This window comes from Zeugodacus cucurbitae, chromosome 3 (assembly GCF_028554725.1).
Source record: "Zeugodacus cucurbitae isolate PBARC_wt_2022May chromosome 3, idZeuCucr1.2, whole genome shotgun sequence".
Lineage (NCBI taxonomy): Eukaryota > Metazoa > Arthropoda > Insecta > Diptera > Tephritidae > Zeugodacus > Zeugodacus cucurbitae.
Genome location: NC_071668.1, coordinates 52,073,953 through 52,094,296, shown reverse-complemented (window position 1 = coordinate 52,094,296; position 20,344 = coordinate 52,073,953). Strand labels below are relative to the sequence as shown.

Sequence of the window (20,344 nt, the reverse complement as noted above, 5' to 3'; positions counted from 1 at the left end):
TATTTTTTTCGAACAGAAATTAAACTCACTCAACTTCGGATTGACACAAATATCTACGCGTATATTGTGACATAACTGTTGTTCTTTATTAAATTATTCACACATTGTAAAAATAGAGTATAAAAATGCTATTAATTTAATCACAGCCATGATATTGGCTAAGCTTGTTTGTGGCAACGATGATTAACAACAACAAAGCCAGGCTCACATATCGGCTCCAAGGTTAAAATACTTTGTATAACATAATCTTGATGATCCTCCGACGCATTGGTAGATTTTTGTGGATGTAGTTGTAATGTTTGTTGCTGTTGTTGATGATGATTTTGTTGTTTGTGATGCATTGAATATGCCTCAGCACACAGCAATAGAAGCACTAAACACCAAATAAAAGTACGCATCTTCAATTGTTTTTGGAACTTTTGCAGAGAACGAAAGAACGAAGCGACGGCAGCGCTTGAAGAACTATGAAGACGCACGAGCAACTCGACTGAACGGCCCCCCACGACTAAGCTGCTATACTAGACTAGCGGTCAATGAGTTAACACAGTTAAATAGACAACTTTGGGTTGCCACATTTTAATATTTTTAATGAATTGTGGTGGATTTTAAATATTTTTTTGGATTTTGGTGGACTTTTAATTTTCTTTGAGGGAGTAAACATAAATAAATAAATACTTATATTTCATTAGAAACAATTAGGAAAATGCTTTCATTAATTTAATTTGTTTTTGATTCTACAGCAAAAACATATAGTTTTATTGAATTAGACATGCTTGCGATCAATAAAACTAAAAAAAAAAAAAAATGTACCAAAAAAATAAAAATAAATTTAAGTTTTTAATTAAAATCATCTCTGTTTCATTCAATAACAGTAATCATATGCTGTCAAATAAATAGGGATATTCTATATATTTTTTTAGATTTTTTTGTAAATACTACTTTATGGCAACTCTGTCAACAATATACTGGTTAAACCACTTGAAATCGTAGGTAAGAATATAAATTATACACATAGCGGAGGTGGATATTTTAGAAAATTATTTTCAATTTTGAGCAGAGTTTATCAAAACAACTAAAAGATGCTCTCAGTTGAAACCGGCTGCCAATAATTTCACTTGACGCTTCATAGCTTCTCCCAACATTTATTCCAAGTTGTCTACTATCTCCGAATGGGAGTTTTTTTTAGAGAAGCTTTTTAACTGTTGAAATGCGCTCGGATGTCTAATGAATAATGGCATACGAGCGACAGATATTAGACAAAGGGAAAACTTTAGTATAGCATCCCACGGTTTCGCGGATAAAATGTGTATGGTTGGATAGCGGAGATCCTCCAGATTAAGAATATATATAATTATAGCCGCAGGAGTAGTTTTCGAGATATTCGCGTTTAAAGTTTAAAAATTGTCTAATTTTAACACATAATTTCTCGCTATATAGGTTATTTTTCATTTATATTTTGCACTTATTATACACTTACACTTCACTACTTTCTTTCTATATATTTATTTTATATTAATTATTTAGAAATTTGCTTTAAATAAGCATTTTAATTTTTATTCAATTATATCAATTCACACAATAACAAAAGGGTTGCATGCTGACGAAAAAGAAGCATTGCCATATCTAAAAAATTGTAAAATGAATCAAAATATATAGAAAGGAGGTATTTTATCCCATATACAAGAACCACTATATTATGATTGGAAAAATAGTTCAGTATTTCTCTTACTTTGATAAACCCCGGTGTTGGATCGGCTAGTGTTATTTTTTTAAGCCCTGCCGAAGGCCGTCAATGCAGAAAGTAGTTCTACGCGAGAGAAATTGTGAACGCGAATATCTCGAAAACTATAAGTCTCCCGCGGCTTTAATTATATATATTCTTAATCTGGAGGATCTCCTCTATCCAACCATACAACCTTTATCCCCGAAATCGTGGGATGCTATACTAAATCCCAGCCTAGACAAATCTTATCTGATTATATGACTTATATATACTTTATATAATAACCATTTTATCATCACTCTATTTCAATTTTTTTTCGTATTCCAACTCTGTAACTTTTAATATAATTTTTTTTTATTTCGTAAGACATTTCTCTTTTCATTTGGTTTCTACTTTGAATTGTTTTCTTTTTATAAATAATATTATATTTCATTTTTCAGTGAATCATAAAAAATTTTGCTGTTCAATTATTAAACGGTAAAAACGGTTGGTTGTACTTCAAAATGGGGACAAATCCATCGCTCTGCAAAATTTACAATCTGAGGCAGGTGAGTTTCAACAAATCTCTTCGGGGGATATAAGATTATAGTTGAAGAGGTGGGAATTGTTCTGTAAAGAACTGTTTGTATGTATATCTATTTGTCAGCAATAAATTCGAAAGTGTCCGAAGCAATCTGTATCCGAAGCAGAATAATCCGAAGCAATCAATCAGCTATTCAGCAGTCATTTATTACTGATATTAGTCTTCGTACTCATACTTAAATAATAACATCTTCTTCTTCTTAACTGGCGTAGAAACCGCTTACGCGGTTATAGCCGAGTCCACAACAGTGCGCCACGCATCTCTCCTTTTGGCGGTTTGGCGCCAATTGGTAATACCAAGTGAAGACAGGTCCTTCTCCACCTGGTCCTTCCACCGGAGTGGAGGTCTCCCTCTTCCTCGGCTTCCACCAGCGGGTACTGCATCGAAAACTTTCAGAGCTGGGGCACTTTCATCCATTCGAACAACATGACCCAGCCAGCGTAGCCGCTGTCTTTTTATTCGCTGGACTATGTCTATGTCGTCGAACAACACATACAGCTCATCATTCCATCTTCTGCGGTATTCGCCGTTGCCAATGTTTAAGGGACCGTAAATCTTCCGCAAAACCTTTCTCTCGAAAACTCCTAGTGCCGTCTCATCGGATGTTGACACCGTCCACGCTTCTGCACCATAAAGTAGGACGGGAATGATGAGGGACTTGTAGAGTTTAGTTTTTGTTCGTCGAGAGAGGACTTTACTTTTCAATTGCCTACTCAGTCCATAGTAGCACCTGTTGGCAAGAGTGATTCTGCGTTGGATTTCAAGGCTGACATTATTATCGGTGTTAATGTTGGTTCCTAGGTATACGAAATTATCTACAACTTCAAAGTTATGACTGTCAACAGTGACGTGGGAGCCAAGACGCGAATGCGCTGACTGTTTGTTTGATGACAGGAGATATTTCGTCTTGTCCTCGTTCACCACCAGACCCATTCGCTTCGCTTCCTTATCCAGGCGGGAAAAAGCAGAACTAACGGCGCGGGTGTTGTTTCCGATGATATCAATATCATCGGCGTACGCCAGGAGCTGTACACTCTTGTAGAAGATTGTACCTTCTCTATTTAGCTCTGCAGCTCTTATAATTTTCTCCAGCATCAAGTTAAAGAAGTCGCACGATAGCGAGTCACCTTGTCTGAAACCTCGTTTGGTATCGAACGGCTCGGAGAGGTCCTTCCCGATCCTGACGGAGCTTTTGGTGTTGCTCAACGTCAACTTACACAGCCGTATTAGTTTTGCGGGGATACCAAATTCAGACATCGCGGCATAAAGGCAGCTCCTTTTCGTGCTGTCGAAAGCAGCTTTAAAGTCGACAAATAGATGGTGTGTGTCGATCCTTTTTTCACGGGTCTTCTCCAAGATTTGGCGCATGGTGAATATCTGGTCAGTTGTTGATTTTCCAGGTCTAAAGCCACACTGATAAGGTCCAATCAGTTTGTTGACGGTGGGCTTTAGTCTTTCACACAGTACGCTCGATAGAACCTTATAAGCGATGTTAAGGAGACTTATCCCACGATAGTTGGCGCAGATTGTGGGGTCTCCCTTTTTGTGGATTGGGCAGAGTACACTGAGATTCCAATCGTCGGGCATGCTTTCTTCCGACCATATTTCGCAAAGAAGCTGATGCATGCACCTTATCAGCTCTTCGCCGCCGTATTTGAATAGCTCGGCCGGCAATCCATCGGCCCCCGCCGCCTTGTTGTTCTTCAAGCGGGTAATTGCTATTCTAATTTCTTCACGGTCGGGCAATGGAACATCTGTTCCATCGTCGTCGATTGGGGAATCGGGTTCGCCATCTCCTGGTGTTGTACTTTCACTGCCATTCAGCAGGCTGGAGAAGTGTTCCCTCCACAAACACAGTATACTCTGGTCATCAACCACTAGATCACCGCTGGGGGTCCTACAGGAGTGTGCTCCGGTCTTGAAACCTTCAGTTAGTCGCCGGATCTTTTCGTAAAATTTTCGAGCATTACCCCTGTCGGCCAGCTTGTCAAGCTCTTCATACTCACGCATTTCTGCCTCTTTCTTTCTTTTTCTGCAAATGCGTCTCGCTTCCCTCTTCAGCTCTCGGTATCTTTCCCATCCCGCTCGTGTTGCGGTCGATCGCAACATTGCGAGGTAGGCAGTCTGTTTTCTCTCCACTGCGAGACGACAATCCTCATCATACCAGCTGTTTTTTTGGCTTTTCCGAAAGCCAATGGTTTCGGTTGCAGCTGTACGTAAGGAGTTTGATATGCCGTCCCACAGCTCCCTTATACCGAGATGCTGATGAGTGCTCTCAGAGAGCAGGGTAATAACATCTATAGAAACTATAATACTTCTAAGAAATTGACATCGAAGTGAGAGGACGAAATTCAACATTATAAAAATTCCTACAGGAGATACGCATTTTCGAAATATGAACTCCATTTGAAAGGACTGTAACATGAGATGATCTCTAACTCACAGGCAGTATTTTTAATGAGAGAGAGAGCCACTTCAATTTTACGCAAATACCATGTAGTCAGACCTATAGTTCAAAAGTTAAATTTCACATACAGTCGTTTCTGGAGCTATTGAATTTTGAGTGACACACGTTTTGGTATTTAAAAAACTGTTTAAAAATAATTCTGCGGTTTTGTAGGCGAAGCATCCATTCACGATTTGACTGTGAAATGAGATCGATCGATATACATAGGTACATAGCTGGCAACTGAATGCCGCAAGCGCAAACTTAATCAATGAAAACGATGCCGAATTTATAGTAGTAGTACTTACCGTTCCAAACAGGGTTAGATCGGTTAGATTATATGACGTCCTTGGAATCAAACTCTTTCCAATCCAGACTCAACCCCGACATACAGAATATATGTATGTCCTGCATGCAATGAGTCCTCGTATGGTACTAATCACCACTTTGCATGCCCAACGAATTCAACTCATCTAACACCCCTTTCCCTTTGGTTCGACTCCATCGAAACAACATGATTGTTGGGCCTCCCGTCAGGTGAAAATGTTTATTCGTCAATTTCATAGTTGTCCCCCTCAGATTTAATACACTTGTGCGAGCGTTTTTCAAATCCTCGGAGCAGTTCTGATATTCACTTTTGCCATAGCTATATACCCGTGATTCGACACCAATTATGATCCTTCCTTTAAGCAAATCTGGATATCCGTTAACGTCTTTCAACAATTCCTGAGCGATGATCATACGACGGTTTTCTTTGTGAAAACTTAGCAAATTTGGAACGAACTTCGCTACCACACGCTTCATGCCCAAAATTGCAGGAATAATTGCATGGCATGAGCCAACCGATATGCCGACATCTTCGGCAACTTCTTCAATAGTAATTCTCCATTACAATTTTCTTAACTTTCTAAACATTTTCAACGTTTGTTTTTGAGCTGGAGCGTCCAATGCAAACGTCGTCTTTTACTTCTTATCAATCTTCTATGAAAAGCTTGTACCACTTGTAAACAATTGTTTGACTTAGAGTGACAATATATGCGAAACGAGTTCACCAACATTACAAAATAAATAAATCGATACTCGATTGTACGTAACGCGTGAAATTTGAAAATTCATCTTATTTTTTTAACAGACCTCGTATGTAATCTACACATGTAGCTATAGCTTTGACATTCCAGCGGTGGTATTAAAAACATAGGAGCAAAACCTATATATTTGTTCTTATTTTTAGGTATTAACATATTTTTAGCACAAAATATAAGGAAGTGAGAAGAAATTTTCAAAATTAATGTCGAAAATTATACAGTCTATATTCCAGTTTAAAACCTTTATTACAATTTAATATAATATAATATTGAATTTTATTTTATGGACCTTGAGACATATCTACACTAAAACTCTTCAAATGTGATAGATTTCGTTTCATACGTTCAAGCTATGAAATTTCCTACTGGGTGCTACCGAATAGTTTTTACACAGTTTTTTTGCTAGTGTTCTTTCCCTAACAAAAATTGCATAATTTTAGGCGCGCATTCTTCTTCTTCTTAACTGGCGTAGAAACCGCTTACGCGGTTATAGCCGAGTCCACAACAGTGCGCCACGCATCTCTCCTTTTGGCGGTTTGGCGCCAATTGGTAATACCAAGTGAAGACAGGTCCTTCTCCACCTGGTCCTTCCAACGGAGTGGAGGTCTCCCTCTTCCTCGGCTTCCACCAGCGGGTACTGCATCGAAAACTTTCAGAGCTGGGGCACTTTCATCCATTCGAACAACATGACCCAGCCAGCGTAGCCGCTGTCTTTTTATTCGCTGGACTATGTCTATGTCGTCGAACAACACATACAGCTCATCATTCCATCTTCTGCGGTATTCGCCGTTGCCAATGTTTAAGGGACCGTAAATCTTCCGCAAAACCTTTCTCTCGAAAACTCCTAGTGCCGTCTCATCGGATGTTGACACCGTCCACGCTTCTGCACCATAAAGTAGGACGGGAATAATGAGGGACTTGTAGAGTTTAGTTTTTGTTCGTCGAGAGAGGACTTTACTTTTCAATTGCCTACTCAGTCCATAGTAGCACCTGTTGGCAAGAGTGATTCTGCGTTGGATTCCAAGGCTGACATTATTATCGGTGTTAATGTTGGTTCCTAGGTATACGAAATTATCTACAACTTCAAAGTTATGACTGTCAACAGTGACGTGGGAGCCAAGACGCGAATGCGCTGACTGTTTGTTTGATGACAGGAGATATTTCGTCTTGTCCTCGTTCACCACCAGACCCATTCGCTTCGCTTCCTTATCCAGGCGGGAAAAAGCAGAACTAACGGCGCGGGTGTTGTTTCCGATGATATCAATATCATCGGCGTACGCCAGGAGCTGTACACTCTTGTAGAAGATTGTACCTTCTCTATTTAGCTCTGCAGCTCTTATAATTTTCTCCAGCATCAAGTTAAAGAAGTCGCACGATAGCGAGTCACCTTGTCTGAAACCTCGTTTGGTATCGAACGGCTCGGAGAGGTCCTTCCCGATCCTGACGGAGCTTTTGGTGTTGCTCAACGTCAACTTACACAGCCGTATTAGTTTTGCGGGGATACCAAATTCAGACATCGCGGCATAAAGGCAGCTCCTTTTCGTGCTGTCGAAAGCAGCTTTAAAGTCGACAAATAGATGGTGTGTGTCGATCCTTTTTTCACGGGTCTTCTCCAAGATTTGGCGCATGGTGAATATCTGGTCAGTTGTTGATTTTCCAGGTCTAAAGCCACACTGATAAGGTCCAATCAGTTTGTTGACGGTGGGCTTTAGTCTTTCACACAGTACGCTCGATAGAACCTTATAAGCGATGTTAAGGAGGCTTATCCCACGATAGTTGGCGCAGATTGTGGGGTCTCCCTTTTTGTGGATTGGGCAGAGTACACTGAGATTCCAATCGTCGGGCATGCTTTCTTCCGACCATATTTCGCAAAGAAGCTGATGCATGCACCTTATCAGCTCTTCGCCGCCGTATTTGAATAGCTCGGCCGGTAATCCATCGGCCCCCGCCGCCTTGTTGTTCTTCAAGCGGGTAATTGCTATTCTAATTTCTTCACGGTCGGGAAATGGAACATCTGTTCCATCGTCGTCGATTGGGGAATCGGGTTCGCCATCTCCTGGTGTTGTACTTTCACTGCCATTCAGCAGGCTGGAGAAGTGTTCCCTCCACAAACACAGTATACTCTGGTCATCAACCACTAGATCACCGCTGGGGGTCCTACAGGAGTGTGCTCCGGTCTTGAAACCTTCAGTTAGACGCCGGATCTTTTCGTAAAATTTTCGAGCATTACCCCTGTCGGCCAGCTTGTCAAGCTCTTCATACTCACGCATTTCTGCCTCTTTCTTTCTTTTTCTGCAAATGCGTCTCGCTTCCCTCTTCAGCTCTCGGTATCTTTCCCATCCCGCTCGTGTTGCGGTCGATCGCAACATTGCGAGGTAGGCAGTCTGTTTTCTCTCCACTGCGAGACGACAATCCTCATCATACCAGCTGTTTTTTTGGCTTTTCCGAAAGCCAATGGTTTCGGTTGCAGCTGTACGTAAGGAGTTTGATATGCCGTCCCACAGCTCCCTTATACCGAGATGCTGATGAGTGCTCTCAGAGAGCAGGAGTGCAAGTCGAGTAGAAAATCGTTCGGCTGTCGGTTGTGATTGCAGCTTCTCGATGTCGAACCTTCCTTGTGTTTGTTGACGTGTGCGCTTTTCTACACAGAGGCGGGTGCGTATCTTAGCTGCTACAAGATAGTGGTCCGAGTCGATGTTGGGACCGCGAAGCGTACGCACATCAAAAACACTGGAGACATGTCGTCCATCTATCACAACATGATCGATCTGGTTGCGAGTGATTCGATCCGGGGACAGCCAAGTAGCTTGATGGATTTTCTTATGCTGGAATCTAGTGCTACAGATGACCATATTTCGGGCCCCGGCGAAGTCGATCAGCCTCAGACCGTTTGGTGATGTTTCGTCATGGAGGCTGAATTTTCCGACTGTTGTGCCAAAGACACCTTCTTTACCCACCCTAGCGTTGAAATCGCCAAGCACGATTTTGACATCGTGGCGGGGGCAGCGCTCATAGGTACGTTCTAGGCGCTCATAGAAGGTATCTTTGGTCACATCGTCCTTCTCTTCCGTCGGGGCGTGGGCGCAAATCAGCGATATGTTGAAGAACCTCGCTTTGATGCGGATTGTGGCTAGACGTTCATCCACCGGAGTGAATGCCAGGACTCGACGACGGAGTCTCTCTCCCACCATTAACTCAATCAAATCGCGCATTAACTCAATCAAAACAATACTAAGATTAGGGTCTTTAATGCTAAGCAGAACTGATAATAACTTATCTAGCTGTGTGCCATTTGATACAATACATATGAACATACTTTATAATTAGATTTTAAAAAAATTTGCGAATGAGATGGCTGTGCTACGACAAGTGGATGCTTTAAAGATTAGTTAAATCTCTTTTAACGGTTCATCTAGTTGAAATTGAAGCGCTGATTGGGTGCTGCGGAAAAAAGTTCATTTGTGCCTCTAGTGAATGTTTTTGTTACTTTAAATTTACCCATACATCAGGTTCAATAACTAATTACAAAGAAGGCTTTAAAGAAAATCAACTTCGTTACATGATGGAAAATATGACGTGGTTTTTAAATAATTATCCCTTTGGAGGAATTTCTTTAAGTGTGTGTATGTGTATAAAAATGTAAACTGCCATTTGTTGTTGGAAATTTTGTGGTTTCTTAAAACTTTAATAAACTAAAGACCTCATGATTTTTTAAAAGTGACATATACAAATATTCGTACAGAAATTATAATAGCGCTTCCAACGCTTCCAGGTTCCTAAGTTTAAGGTATGTATGTGTTTTAGAATTAGAATTGAAAAAAAAACTTGATTCCCATGTAATACTTCAAGCCTGTTTTGATTAAAAATATTTTAATAAAGGTATTTACTCAGAAGATCAGAACAAGCAATACTCTTGAACAAGAAAGACATTTCTACAAATCTTGGATATATAAAAATTATGTTCCCCGACTTCTTAACAGTTTTTTCTTATTAGCCTGATCTCAGAGTTATCGGTTTAGCAATGAGATAGATAAAGGTTGCTAAACTAGACACTGCGATAAGGTAAAAAGCTCCACATAGATTCATTTAATTATCTATTGAGAATTTGTTAGGTATACAAAACTCGGCTAACAGAATTTTCAATGGGCTTTTCAAGTAAATAATTGTAAGAATAACTCGTGAAAGTTTTATGAAATCTGCAATTAGAGTTACAAATGCTCATTAAATCACAAAAAACACCCATTTTTTGCTATTTTGACAGTTATAAAAATGAAAATATATCTGCCTAGTAAATGTGGATGTGCGGACTCATAAATACGCATTAGCGCTTTAAATACTCTTACGCATACACTTTCACTTGTTTGGGTGCAATAGAGCCTACGTATTTAAACAACAATTATACTCGTAAAATCTCTGCTATCTGTGAGGTCCATGAAGATCATTTTGAAAGATATGCTTCTGAGATTTAATTTAGTGTAAACAAAGCTGTTATTTATTTATGTATATATATTAATTTATATACATATATACATATAATTAGAGTTTACGTCCGTTTTGCGGCCAAATATCGAAACGCATTAGCCAACCTACTTTTCAAATTCAACATCCGATTTGCTTATAAATTTCGTATTTGAACGAACTAATATTTGGTTTTATATGTACATACATACATATAACAATTTTTCAAGTTTCCTAAGCATACGTAACAGGTTTCTATAAGCTAAAAAGTTTCCAAGACCTTTTTGAATTTATCCGATATTAACTGTGTCCATCTGGTGAAACAGAAATTATCCTAATTCGCAAGAGTTTGATATACAGTAAAAACTCTTTATTCGCGGGGTATATGTTCCATAAATATGCCGCGAATACAGAAACCGTGAATACGGGATGGTAATTTATTTGGGATTATAGGGGACATGTTCCTAGGTGACAAAAAAAAAACAAATAGGTATATAAAAAATGATTTAATTGAAGTTTTTGAACATTTGAACTAATTATCTTAAGGCTTAGGCAGAGATTTAAAGAATTTTGTAATTTTTTCTTGCTTAGCAATTTTCAAAAACTCCTTCAATTCAGACTGATACACAGCAGTCGTATTAGCAATTTGTCGCTTAAAAATTAGACTTCGTTCCATAGACGGATCAATGTTCATAAAGAAATCGCAGAGCTCATTTGCCATTCTTAAACCTTCACTAAGATTTTTCAAATTGAATATCACGTTTCCAGTGCTTGTTGAAGCCTCTTCTATATGGAAATATTACCAAAAGTTCAAAAATATTGCGAAAATATTGGAATATTTAACATTTTCTTGTAATAAGATCTATTTTACTTTTTTATTAGTCCATTTGACAGGAATATTGGGTTGGATACCTATTGGAATAATTTTATTATTATGTATGTGCTTATTAGATCCGTGAATAAAAAATTTTTTAGTCGCGAATATAGAAATTGGGTCTCCTTTTTTTAATCCGCGAATAGTGAAAACGCGAATAAAGGAAGCTCGAATAAGGAGCTTTTACTGTACATAAGTCGTTGGCATTCTTCTCTTGATTTTTCCAAAACCATAGTATTTTGTTCAGAAGGCTTATTCAGACCGCTGCGGCCAGGCCTTTGAGTTTTAAATATTCACCGCCTTGGTAGTCTCATTATAAATGTTGTAATCCATCTTTTCTGCTCATTTTCTTCTAGGATGGATGTCATGAGATGATAGTTTTAAAATTAAAATACCAACTCGATCTAAATCCAGACTTGTTGAAAAAAGTGTAGGTCGAATTTCAAGGCTGATATTGTTTGAGATATGTATGCTGGTTCTAAGATAGAGGAACACTAGTGACCTGTGAGTCAATATGCGAGACCGTTAATCATTCAGAAGGTATATTGTATTGTCTTATTAGTTCCTTCATTTTCTAGCAAATTTAAAGGAAACAGAACTAATGATCTCATCTATAGTTAAAAATCCATAATTAAATGGTAGATTTCATTTTTTTTAGATTCGTTATGAATGACAGGAGAATTGTAGGCATCATATGTCGAAGGTCACACTGATAAGACCTAATCAATTGCTTAACTCCTCACGGGTGATCCAAGTTGAGGTACTATTTTCAATAGCCTTTTTTTGACAGATCACGCTTAAGTCGTGTCAAATTTTGATTTTTTTGTTCAGTATTGTTTAGAATTTCCTCATGGAAAGACGTACGCCTGAACAACGTTTACAAATTGTTCAACTTTATAACAAAAATTTACGTTCTGTAAACAATTAGTTTCGCGCCAAGAATTCTGTTCAGCGATGAAATCTATTTCTGGCTCAATGGGTATGTAAACTAGCAAAATTGCCGCATTTGGGGCGAAGAGCAACCTGAAGAGATTCAAGAGATAACCGACTATTTGATACCTGAAATTGAAGCTCTTGGTCTCTGTGAGCAAAAAGTTTAACGTTTTGGGACGTTCGATTGGCCACCAAGATTATGTGATATCAAACTGTTAGACTTTTTCCTGTGGGATATGTAAAGTCTAAAGTCTATGTGGACAAACCCGTTTCGATTCAGGCCTGGCGAAATGCTTCAGGAGACCAGTCGAAATGTTCGAATGAGTCACTGAAAATTGGACTCAACGAATGGACCATCTGAGACGTAGCCGCGGCCAACATTTGAAATAGATACTCTTTAAAGTATATTCTTTCAAATGATAATAAACATTCAAATTTGAATTTTCTGTGTTTTTTATTTTCTTTAAAAAATTAGTTAACTTCGAAATGGATCACCCTTTACATATATTTCCCTCAATAATGAATAAAGTACCAAAATATATTGTTGTCTTGAAAAGAGCCTATTTATTTAGCACGTAACTCATGTGAACTTGCCTTCAGGCATTTTCCAGCGTAGTTCCTGCCACTAAGCTTCACCTCAGAATTTCCAATGTAGAAATAGATTCAATAACTCCAAGGTCATTTCTCTCTAAGTGGTATGCAAAGGCGTCTTCACTTGAAAATAAAATATATACCTTCTCTAAAGATAACCTGCTGGTTGCTAACAGCAGCTATGATAAATTTTTGGTTTATAAAAAAAGTGAAATTTTAAGAGCGTTAGAAAAATATTTTTTTATGTCAAACTTGCAATATAACCACATCCAGAAATACACACTAAATTGTTATTTACATGTAGATTTCTGGCGATCTACATATTGTACGAATATATGCGTTAGTGTTTGTATATGTATGTGTATTTCAAATGTCGTTGTTTTGTCACCAAAGCAACTTTGCGAATTTTAGCTACAAAAGGTTATCAGCAGCAACAGCAAACAACAGCAGATCTTCATTTTTACTAACGAAATTGTGAAGAGAAATGTGCTTATCAATTTTGATTGTACGTTTCAAACTTTTCTTTGGTATTTTCTATTATAAAGTCTACGTAGTGGGTGTCTCCGAAGCAAGTTACCTCTATTGAATAACAGATGGCATTATTTTTATTACTATAAAGAAAAAGCTGTAAAGAGCGCTCTAACTAAGCCACAAATTAAGGTTTGAAATCAAATTTTGTACAGGGGATCACACTAGGGAGGGGCATGCTTGCATGTAATTTTTTTTTTTTTTCAAAAAGTGGTAGTTGGTTAATATATAAATCAGATAATAACCACCCCACCCACTACAAAGGTTATATTGAAAACTACTAAAAGTGCGTTAAATTACTAACGAAAAACGTCAGAAACACTATTTTTTACAAAAGAAATGAGGATTGGCGTCGCCCACTTTTGGGTCAAAAAACATATCTCAGAAACTACTCGACCGATTTCAATGAAATTTGATATAGTATGTATTTTTTTCAAACCATGATATTACTGATACAAAATGGGCAAAATCGGTTAACAACCACGCTTACTTTCTTTACAACACAATGCAGAGGTCCATCTGATTCGTTCACTTTATAATATACTATACCTCAAGAACGAATGAAGATAACGGAACAAAGCATTACATATACATCGGAAATCGGACTATAACTTTTAAAGGCCCTAGATATAAAACAAGAAGAACTCAATGACTAGGGATAATTTTTTATCGAAAATATCGGTAAATCTCACAGATAATTTAATGATATACAGGGGAATATTCTTTTTTTTTCTAATAGTGTGTCTATGTGTGTAGATGTCTAATGTGTGTGATGTCTTAGCAAAATGAAATGAGCGTATACCCTCGTGTGTAGTGTACCTTGGTGGTGAAAATGAGTGAAATCGGTAGAATAAAGAATTACACCAATCCTCCTACACTAAATTTAATGATTTTTGTTTTGCAGGGGATTTTTTTCCGAATATGTGGTACAAATTGTGTGTTCTCTTAATAAAACTAAATAAATACATTTCATGAGTATAATATGTTCGGTTACACCTGAAGGACTAACTTCCTTTCTTGTTTTTTTTTTCAGTTTAAAAATTATTATTTTTTAAAATCTTACTTTGTGACCACCCTTTAACTCCTGCTCCATATTCCATATTTTAATGAATGTGTTTATGTTAATTTTAAAATAAGTGTATTTAGAAAGCTTCGGGTGTGCCTACATGTTTATGATCTTGTATATAACGAAAGTTGGAAGTTAAGTACTGAAGGCAGCCCAAAAATTTTAAGATATACATACATATACATATATTATATATTTTAATTTATTTTTTATACATACTCTTTAATTATTTATTATTTATACAGATATGTATATGTATGTATGATATGGCTTGGTACTTTTTATTTTATTATTTTTTTTTATTGTCGCTCACTCTTAAGACCTGATTTATTCCTTACTGGTCTGGTCTGGCACTGTGCTTCCACTGTTCTGCTTTGCTATGGTCCAAGGAGCGCTGCACCAAACACTTACACACATACCGACTCCGTCCATATTTTGTAATTTTCCACTATCAGTTTGTGGAAAAACAACGATCATTGATACTACCGCTGTCTGCTCACAAACATACTTCCATACAAACAATCATAAGTCGATCAAGTGAAGTGATCGTTGATGAAAATGGCTACACTGTGAGAAATTTGTGTAGAAAAATCGAACGAGTTCTACACAAAAGCGAAAATTAGTTTATGATATTTAAACTTTTTAGAAATTTTTTTTGAGAATATGAAATAAATTGAAAATAGAAGATAGTCCCAAATTCTACTGATCATTAGTAATACTCAGCAAATGGCACATGTAGTGCTCATTATTATATAATACCTCAGTCAGTAGGCATAGAAAGTGAAAATCGCTCAAATCACAGTCGTCGATAGAGATTTTCAAAGATTTTAATATAGAAAATATAAGTGTGTGTGTATATGCTGGGTCACTGATAACCTCAAAATTCGAACCGTGCATAAATTATGAACGCTTCAACAACACATACATATGTATGTACATATGTATATCATAACGGCATGCTAATTTCTATTTTTACGCGCTTTATTTTACTCCGTACGTTTTTCCTGTACTCCTCAATACGTTATCGGTGATAACGTCAAACCGCGAGAGCGAGTTCTTTCGTTCTAATTGAATTGTGCGCATCTTGGATTGGCATGGTTGTTGGGCTTTGCGATTAGCGCACAGGCTTTTAAGTACACCTAAAGCTTGAGTTCGCTTTCAGTGTTTCGCTACATACATATGTATATAGTAAATATATACTATCTCTAGTTGTACCCTGCACGAGTCGTGGCTTGGTCTCATATTCGTTCATCTCTCCCAAGCTGCTGTTGCGATTGTGTCCTCAAAGAAAATGAAACTAATGATTCCGAAACGAAATTAACAACAACTAAAAAGCAACAACAATTGCAGATAGTTTAATACAAATCATCTGTATTATCAGCTTTATGCGGAAAACAATTTGGTGATAATACGCCTTTTGAGTTCGGCTTTCTACAAATAGTTCGTTTTTTGCGTTTTTCGCCCAACGGAAACATTCGAAATCCGGCTTTGACGAAGAAAGGTTTAATTTTGAGCAATTCTATTATGACATTAACGGTTTTTGTGCACATGGGAATTACAGAAAGTACTTCAACTGTGATAAAATGGAAATTGTGCAAGTAGTTATGCGCAAATAAAGTAAAATAATAATAAATAATAAATAACAAATAATAAAATAAATAATATAAAACAAGCTAATAAAACATAAAAACAACAACAATAAATAACTACTTCTATTTTTTTTATAATAAATGCATAATTAAATATTTTTTAATAAAAAACTAAAAGTAACTAGTGGAAATTGAAAGGTAAAAAATGTGAACTGTTACTTAAACTAATATTAAGTGAAAGAAATTAAAAATTACAAACAATTAAAATAATATTAGCAAAATCAAAAAGATTGTTTGTCAAAAAATCAGTTTTACAAAAACAAATATTAAAAAAAAAATGAAACAATGAAAAAAATATTTAAAAAATTTTATTGAAAAAAAAACATTATTCAAAAGGTAACATTTTTTTTAACAAAAAAAATAATTTATTAGTTACAAATTATTATGGATAAAACAAAAAAAATTTTTTGTTTTTTATTGAAAAACAATTTGATTGTAAAATACTATTTTATAAAATCTTTATAATCATAATTAGTGAGCTACAATACAGAATAAAACTACAAGCAATACAAATAAAACTATTTCCAATAAAAAAAATCAGTAAATTTAAACTTAGACAAGCAGGAAAACTATTTTTTTTTTTTGTTAATTTTTAAATAAGGCGAGAAGACATTTTTTTATGTAAATATGTGCTTAAATATTAGTGGTGACATGATGCTGCAAAGCTTCTAAAACAATTTCGAAAAAGAAAAAAAATTGTAATCAACCGAAATTAAATTTCACGAATGAATCAAGTACGCACATGCCAAAGTTTGACATTTGACATGCGTTATTAAGTGATATATATATATATGTATGTATATATATACGAAAAGTATGCGTTATCAGGAATTGTGATCCCAAATGCGTCAAGTAAATAGTGATAACGACAATGTTTTACTAAGCAAATAAGCAATAGTTACATGTTTTTATTTGAAAATTAGCATTTCCGCCAACAGCCGAAAGCTCTAATCGGTATATTAAGGGTATTCACACCGAATATGTTCACGTTTGCATTTAATGTGTACGGTAATTTTTCGTTTACCGAATTATGGTATAACTGTTTGACAACAATATATATAATAGTATATATGTATATGAATTCGTATATTTACTCAAGCCGTTATCACCACCAATTGCATATGAACTTTAGAGAGTGGCGAAACGAATAAAAAACTTGTACAAAATCACTTATACTCATCATATGTACGACTTTAATAAAGTGTAAACGAGAGAGCATAACTCGAAGAAAAACAGCAAAGATGGAGAATGCTAGTATATTATACATATATTTTATTATAAGTACACCAAATATCTGAATAATCTAAACAGATTTTGAATTTGCTGATGTCAGTCAATTTTTTTTTACATATCGGTTTAAATATTCGTACATATCTGGGGCAAATCGAAACCATTAAGGTATTAATCAAATCGGCACTTGTATTTGTTTCAAGCAATGTGTCGATGCCTACTCAGTATCGGAAAGCTATCGAGTACTTTTGAGTAAAACTACATTTTTGTTCTGCATAAGACGATAAAAATTACGATGAGTTGTTTAAATTGTTTAATTATCATTGGTATAACTTTAGATAAACCCTAGTGAAACATTCAAATGGATTTAGAAGAATTATTATCTGTGTCTAAATTTCTATTTCTTCTCTCTTCTCCTGTAACCATATTCGTGCTAATAGAGCTATCTAAAAGTAATTCAGAAATAACTTTTCGCAATTCTATAAAGCGCTCAACCATATAAAACACTGTATTCCAGCGCGTGTATACATCGAGTACACATTTTTTTACGGATCCTTCAAAAATGTCTTCTTCTACCTGAATTTTTTTTTATCCACATAATAATGCTTCTTACTTTATAGAGAACAGTAGCACACATTCCTCTTAGCAACTTGTGTTGCGAGAGTATAAAAACTTGGCGATATCTCGAAGACTACATTATTTTTTATTTATATAAATAATATATGATAGTATATAATACTTGGTTGAAAAATACTGTAGCTAGCGGTATCTCAATCAATATAGTAGTCTAGAGTGGTCGACCTTGAACAGATAAAAATTTAAACAGCTTCGGTTATGGGGAGACGATGCGCCACATATTTGTATGTGAGTTTGTGAGAGGATAAAAACTATGGTTTATGTCTGATCCTATTTACTAGAATAATATAAGTTCAGTCTCATAAATTAATTGATATCAAAACGGAACCACCGGCTTCAATTGAAACCTTTTCATGTAAGATTTTTTTATAATAAAAGATACTCTATCTTTTAATCAAATTCTACATATACATAGGTACATATATTTACATATGTTTATATCTATAACTATATTACTGTACAACAACATAAAAAGTACTGTTATACATGCTTGTAAACCCACTTTCAGACTACTCCAGAGAGTGTCCGCCTACAGAATATAGTTCCTGTAAATAGCGAGCACATAATGGTCATGGCATTCGATTTTATAGCAGGCTGCCTCGGTGGTAAGTACACAATAAGTTTTAAATATATAAAATTATTATGATGAAGGTAGTAATAATAGCACCGTTCTCTCACCTTGGAGTTATAAATCAGTTTTCCACGAGTTTACTAAATATCCCCAATTCATGTATTCATCACGTATGACACCGTAAACTCGTCGAGAAAGTGTAATGAATTTCATGATTAATAGATTTCTAAAGTATCCATAAAAACGATGTAACTTTTTCAGATCTACTCCCTTGTTCCACGTTTCAGATTTGAGCAATTTCTCCAACAGACTCCAATTTTTACCTTCTTCTTCAGAGATAAGCTCTGGCAGTTAGTCCCATTACGTTTCAACATTTATCCGCCTTTATTTACTTTTAACTCATGTCTATAATTTCTTATTCAATTCCTCTTTCCAGGCTGTGCTGGTGTTTTGGTCGGTCATCCATTCGACACAGTGAAGGTCCATCTACAGATGCAAGATGTTAAGAACCCCGTATATCGTGGCACCTTCCATTGCATATCATCACTAGTGCGTACAGATGGTGCAAAAAGTTTATACCGCGGCATGTCCAGCCCACTGATGGGTATATCGGTTGTTAATGCTATTGTGTTCGGTGTATATGGCAATGTTCAGCGACAAATGGTGGACTCACATTCATTATATTCACATTTCATAGCCGGTTGCGTGTCGGGTTTTGCGCAAAGTATAGTGTGTTCACCAATGGAATTGGCAAAGACGCGTATGCAATTACAACATATGGATCCGAAAGCGCCGCAATTTAAAAGTCCCATTCAATGTATAAGACATATAATACAGACAGAAGGTTTTAAGGGCGGTTTTCGTGGTTTGGGAATGACAGCGCTCCGAGATGTACCAGGTAGGTGAATTGTATTTTTGAATCTATATAGTATATCTATGAGAATGGAGCAAGACTAATGTTGTTGCTGTAGAGGAAGTAAACAGCTCCAATTAATTTAGAAGATTTAATTTAAAAGTTAATTAATTGTTATCTACTCTTCTCCAGGTTTCGCCGCCTACTTCGTAAGCTACGAATGGTTCATGTCGCTAAAGGAAAAACCAAGCGTTCCACACGCTCTAACTGCCGGCGGCATAGCTGGCATTGCTTCATGGCTCGTCTGCTATCCCACAGATGTAATAAAGACGCTGTTGCAAGCAGACGGTATGAGTTCAGCACCAGTCTACAAAGGCGCTTGGGATTGTGCGGTCAAAAATTATAATAAAGATGGGCTACATTTCTTCTTCCGTGGTCTCAACTCAACCATTATACGCGCATTCCCCTCGAATGCTGCCTGCTTCTATGTGGTCGCCTGGATTTTGGGTATGGCAAATCGTGCTAATTTGGATGTGCAATTACAGACAACCGATCAGTTGGCGATATCCAGGGTACCGCTATCGGCGGAGATGCCGTTATCCTATCTGCATCGTTATGATAAAGAGCGACACGAAGTGCGCGAGAAGCGTTATACGATGGTGAAAATTTTACAAAACTTAGGTGCCTTCAATGAAGCCGTCTGCCACTCGGAAATCGAAGATTTAGCGCATGAATTTTATCCAGAGAAAGACAATGATTTTAAATATTATGTTTTCGAAGATGAACGCATAAAAATAAACGAACTTTGTGAGGATAATGATTGAGAAGTAACAAACAAGAAAGTCCGTTATAGCTGACTAGTTGCGTGTATGTACATATGTATGTATTGATGTATGTATGTATATATATTTAATGTACATATACTTATTTATATGCAGAAATATATATAGTGCTAAAGCATAAAATCATCGGTAGGTAGGAATTATGTAAATAAATTTGAAATAGATTAATGTTTTAAGATTTTACAAATGAACGCATTCACACTTTGAAGTTTTATAAATGAAAAAGGGAAAATAAAAGATTTTATTATGATAAACAGCAACAATAATGTGCCTACA

At 36.4% G+C, this 20,344-nt stretch overlaps 1 protein-coding gene across 3 annotated transcripts; it reads left to right on the top strand.

Annotated features, from left to right (window-relative positions):
- The first annotated feature begins 2,112 nt into the window (after positions 1-2,112).
- LOC105216342 (mitochondrial basic amino acids transporter) lies at positions 2,113-20,293 on the top strand. Of its 3 annotated transcripts, none has more exons than XM_011190787.3 (4): positions 2,113-2,271; positions 18,311-18,407; positions 18,810-19,271; positions 19,419-20,293. In XM_011190787.3, the coding sequence occupies exons 1-4, from the start codon at positions 2,227-2,229 to the stop codon at positions 20,048-20,050; spliced, it is 1,236 nt and encodes a 411-aa protein (XP_011189089.3). In that variant the 5' UTR covers positions 2,113-2,226; the 3' UTR covers positions 20,051-20,293. The 3 variants fall into 3 exon arrangements, with proteins under 3 accessions (XP_011189089.3, XP_054082950.1, XP_011189090.1); XM_054226975.1 differs by lacking the exon at positions 2,113-2,271 and adding an exon at positions 9,299-9,624; XM_011190788.3 differs by lacking the exon at positions 2,113-2,271 and adding an exon at positions 15,495-16,074.
- The last annotated feature ends 51 nt before the right edge of the window (positions 20,294-20,344 follow it).

Coding starts and splice junctions, on each gene's coding strand:
- LOC105216342 (XM_011190787.3), top strand. CDS start 2,227: ATGGGGACAAATCCATCGCTCTGCAAAATTTACAATCTGAGGCAG. Junction 2,272..18,310: donor AAATTTACAATCTGAGGCAG/GTGAGTTTCAAC, acceptor ACCCACTTTCAG/ACTACTCCAGAGAGTGTCCG. Junction 18,408..18,809: donor TATAGCAGGCTGCCTCGGTG/GTAAGTACACAA, acceptor TCCTCTTTCCAG/GCTGTGCTGGTGTTTTGGTC.